The 5000-nt window shown below is 35.4% G+C and overlaps 1 protein-coding gene across 8 annotated transcripts in view; it reads left to right on the plus strand.

The window, feature by feature from the left end:
* Positions 1-5000, plus strand: part of LOC143041132 (anoctamin-7-like) — a 291193-nt gene that overhangs the window by 225763 nt on the left and 60430 nt on the right. For 7 of the 8 annotated variants that reach the window (XM_076212883.1, XM_076212882.1, XM_076212886.1 and 4 more), the window contains one exon: positions 3166-3513. In XM_076212883.1, coding sequence (XP_076068998.1) covers positions 3166-3513 — 348 coding nt within the window. Of the gene's footprint in view, positions 1-1833; positions 1986-3165; positions 3514-5000 lie in introns of those variants that run through there. The other variant, XM_076212887.1, reaches the window with a different exon arrangement.

The raw sequence follows: 5000 nt of genomic DNA on the forward strand, positions 1-5000 counted from the left end.
TATATAAATAAAACTAGATAAGAACGAATAAAGTAAAATAAGATTGATGAAAATAAAGAAGAAAAAGAAATAAAGGGAAATGGTTCCATTTGACCAATTATACGAGAAAAAGGCTTATCGTTCTCTCTCTCTCTCTCTCTCTCTCTCTCTCTCTCTCTCTCTCTCTCTCTCTCTCTCTCTCTCTCTCTCTCTCTCTCTCTCTCTCTCTCTCTCTCTCTCTCTCTCTCTCTCTCTCTCTCTCTCTCTCTCTCTCTCTCTCTCTCTCTCTCTCTCTCTCTCTCTCTCTCTCTCTCTCTCTCTCTCTCTCTCTCTCTCGTTGGAACTGCCACCGTGAAAAGAGAGAGAGAGTGATGTAGATTACAACGATTAAATGAAAACAGAAAACTCAGCATGGGACCAAAGAGAGAGAGAGAGAGAGAGAGAGAGAGAGAGACAGAAACAGAGGAGAGAGAGAGAGAGAGGTTTGAGATGGATAATAGAAAAGGAAGAATAGTAGAAATCAAGATTAATCGACCAATCTTGATGAAGTCTCCAATCATGCAGTAATGCTGCGTAAATCTGATCCATATGGTGGAAAGAGAGAAAGATAGGAAGGGAAAGAGAGAGAGAAAACAAGGGAATGAGAAAGACAGAGGGGGAGAGAGAGAGAAGGAGAGGATGAGAGAGAGAAGAAAGAGAGATAGAGAGAGAAATAGATTGTACAGGATGACATCCACTGATAAAAAGGACAAATTATAATCACACTTCCTGTCCTCCATTAAGGCGAAATTCCCTCAACTTCTAGTGGAATTATGGCCACTACGAAACGTCTCGCTCCCAGCTCCTGTTTCGCATAAAGTCGAAAATGGAATGTTTGAGCATAAGAAACCCTTTCTTATTGCTTCTCAAATATTACAAATGCGTGTGGACACTACTGTTATCATCAGGGAGCTCTAGCCAGTGTACCAGGTGCTTTCTTTGAGTAGAGAGCTCTGCATGTGCTCTTTTTCTGTGTGTGTATGCATTCGATTTCTTTATATATATTTTATTTTATACATATATATATATGTATATATATACATATATATATATATGCGTATATATATATATACATATATATGTATATATATATATATATATATATATATATATATATATATATTAGTGATGGCAATTTCGTCTATCTTATTCGTTACGAATTGTGGCGACATTTTTCGTGTAACACTGAGAGTTTTAATGAACTTGTGTCTGTGATTGCACATGTTACGTGGCCTATGAGATGCACGTGTTTGGATAAATATATATATATATATATATATATATATATATATATATATATATATACATATATATATATATATGTATATATATATATATATATATATATATATATATATATATATATATATATATATATATATTACGTGATATTGTTGATAAAAAGAATACACTCGAAAAAATAATGAAAATTAAAATTATCTAAGCAATGTCGACTGTGTACATCTTTAAGTAGTTTATCCCAAGAATATATGCTCGAAATTTTATGTGCATTTTTTGGCAATAATAGTATATATATATATATATATATATATATATATATATATATATATATATATATATATATATATATATATATATATATAATAATGACGATGGTATTCGTGATGATGCCATATCAATAACAAATAGTATTATAATGATGTAGATAATGATGGTGATGATGATGATGATAACATCATCGCTGAAATGAATGATGATGATGATAGGTCCACTGGTGAAAATGGTGTTCGTTAATCGGCACAGGAAAAGATGAAAGAAAATGGCCCATTAAGAAATACAAATTTCCAGAGTTGGAGAAGACGTTGAGAGAGAGAGAGAGAGAGGGAGGAGAAAATGAAAATTAATTTCTCCTTGGTAGAGTTTGAGAAAACAAAATGGCGGCACGTGCAAGGAGAAAAGTGGAGAACTTAGTGAAAGAAGGCGAGGAGATAATGTATTATTTGAGGGTAGGTCACTTTTATTTCTATTTTATTCTAGTTTATTTTCATGTATTTTCTAATTGAATTATTATTAATTTTATATTAATTTTATTTTATTTTATTCATTCTGTTTATCTTTTACTTCTATTCATGCTATTTATTTTTGTTTTTATTTTATTTTTATACTTTCTATCTATTTTTTGTTTCCATTTAATATATTTTATTGTTTTTTCAATTTATTATTTATCTTATTTTATTTATTATATTAATTTTTAATGTATTATTATGTTATATTTATCTAATCTATTTATTCATTAATTATTTTATATTGATTTTAATAAATTTTTATTTATTCTATTTATTTCTAATTGTTACTTATTTTATCTTTTTTTTTTATCATTATTTAATCTGTATTCATTGTATTTATTTTTATTTTATATACTATATCTATTTTATTTTATTTTTTCTGTTTTTTTATATTCTGTTTATTGATTTAAATATATATTTTTCTTATAACACTGCTTGTATTGTTTGTGTTCGGATATTGTATTAATACATCATAGTTGACGTCACAATATGTATAAATTTGAGTTTTGCTTGTATTAAAATTTTTATCGTATTTTTTATTATTATTTTACAACTGTTGTATTAGTAATGGTTACTAGTTCATATGAAGTGAAAAAGAAACCAGTGGTCTATAGCGGTATTTTACAACAACAGAAGATGAAAGAGAGGGAGAGAGAGGAGAGAGAGAGAGAGAGAGAGACCGGGTATCTTGAAAAATTGTGACGTCACCAAAATCAAAATTTCTTTAAGACTTGTGACGTCACCAAAATTTCTTGAAGACTCATGACGTCACCTTTTTTATGAAATAATTACAGATTCTTAAGTGACTCCCTGTTATAAATATACAATAAACCAAAGGAAGATGAAGATAAAATAATCTTTCGAGTTCAAAGGAATATTCCCAGTTAACCAACTAACCTTCTGCAATACAAAGAACAGAATTAACAGGATTTAACTTTTAACAGTTAATTTAATCCTGTGTTACCTGTAGTCGCATCAGCAGGATGTTTGTGACATAAAGAATATTGGAAATGATAATTAATATAACAGAGCCAAACAATGCTTTGGTCCTTGTTTATTTATTTATTTATTTATTCATTTATCAATTAATTAATTGATTTATTTGTTTATTTATTTGCAGCATGGAGAATCTGACAGCTCCCGAGGCGGCAGCAGCGTGGGAGATTCCCACGATGACGGTTACGACCGTTACAATTCAAATTCGAATCCCGAAGAACGGACCACCTACTTCCGGGACGGCCGTAGACGCATCGACTATGTTCTTGTGTACGAGGACACAACTCAAGGGGCACGGAGGTCGAAGAACAAGAACAAGAACAAGAATAAGAACAAGAACAAGAACAAAGAAGAAGAGAAGGATGATAAGAGTAAAACGTTGTCTGTAAACGAAAAGAAGGCATCTAAACATGAGGCGTGGAGGAAGAAGTTTATGGAGTCTTTGGTCAAGAAGGGACTCCATATGGAAGAGGTGAGTGGAGTTGACCCTTGGAGTTGTAACATAGGAGTGTGTTACTTGGTCTAGGTGACGTAGGTAGGGAGTGATGCGCAGTTTCGTTTGTATCATTTATTCTAGCGAGTACAGAGAAGAACTGACCAGCCTGCCCGCTCGGGGCAGGCGGTATATACACACGGGACAGACCCGACGCCACGACCAGACGCAACCTAATTGCGGTGACCCTTTCTGGCCTGTCTGACCTACGTCAGGTCACAGTACCTTCACTTTTATTTCTCTCTCTACAGTTGGTAGCCCTGATTACAGGATGACAAATAGAAAACGGAATGAAGAAGTCAGACCAACCAATTGGCTACTGGGTTATTATTAATTATTAGTAGTAAAAGTAGTAGTAAAATTAGTATTTATTTTTGTTATTGTCAGTATGATTATTATCATTGTTATTATTATTATTATCATTATTATTATTATTATTATTATTATTATTATTATTATTATTATTATTATTATTATTATTATTGTTGTTGTTGTCGTTTTTATTATAATATTATCATTAATTTATCATTCATCTGTTTGTTTACTGAAAAAAGTTTCAATACAATTACAACCACATTATACCTATTATACATTATTATTACTATACAAATACATTCTATATATGATTATACATTATATATTTATGTATACATTATATATTATTATACAGTATATATCTATATATAGATTGTACCTCATCAAGCTATCCTAACATAGAAGACAAAGGTGGTGGTGTCGGGTGGCCTCCAGCTAAAGAAGAAAGAGAGAGAGAGAGAGAGAGAGAGAGAGAGAGAGATTAAAGAGAAGCGAAATAAATGCTCACAAACAAACAGACAATGAGATAAGGCCTCGCTGCCTTGGGGGTGGGGGTGGGGCAGAGTGACGTCATAGATGTCCCTTTCCGAGGTGTGTGTGTGTGTTCAAGAGGGGAAAGGGGGGGAGGAGGAGGGGGAGGGGTTGGGAGAGGTGACAGGGGAGGGAGAGGGGACAGGGGGGGGAGGGAAGGGAATAGGGAGGGGTTGGGAGAGAGGATGAGAGAGGGAGGGTGGGGGGAGAAGGGTAAGGGGAGGGAGAGTGGAAGAGAGGGAGATGGGGAATGGTAAGGAGGAGGGGGAGGGGACAGGGAAGGGGACGGGGGAGGGGGAAGGGGTGTGAGAGGGGGAGTAGACGGGAAAGGGAGAGGGGATGAGGAGATAGGACGCGATAGGGAGAAGGGGAAGGGGAGGGAGTGGGGAGAAGGGGAATGGTGAGGAGGAGGGGGAAGGGACAGGGAAGGGGACGGGGGAGGGGGAAGGGGTGTGAGAGGGGGAGTAGACGGGAAAGGGAGAGGGGATGAGGAGATAGGACGCGATAGGGAGAAGGGGAAGGGGAGGGAGTGGGGAGAAGGGGAATGGTGAGGAGGAGGGGGAAGGGAGGAAGGAATGGAGAGGGAGAAAAAGGGGAGGGGAAGGGGAGGGGGAGGGGGA

The sequence above is a fragment of the Oratosquilla oratoria genome, chromosome 30, assembly GCF_046742065.1.
Source record: "Oratosquilla oratoria isolate Oo_2021 chromosome 30, ASM4674206v1, whole genome shotgun sequence".
NCBI classification, from domain to species: Eukaryota; Metazoa; Arthropoda; class Malacostraca; order Stomatopoda; family Squillidae; genus Oratosquilla; species Oratosquilla oratoria.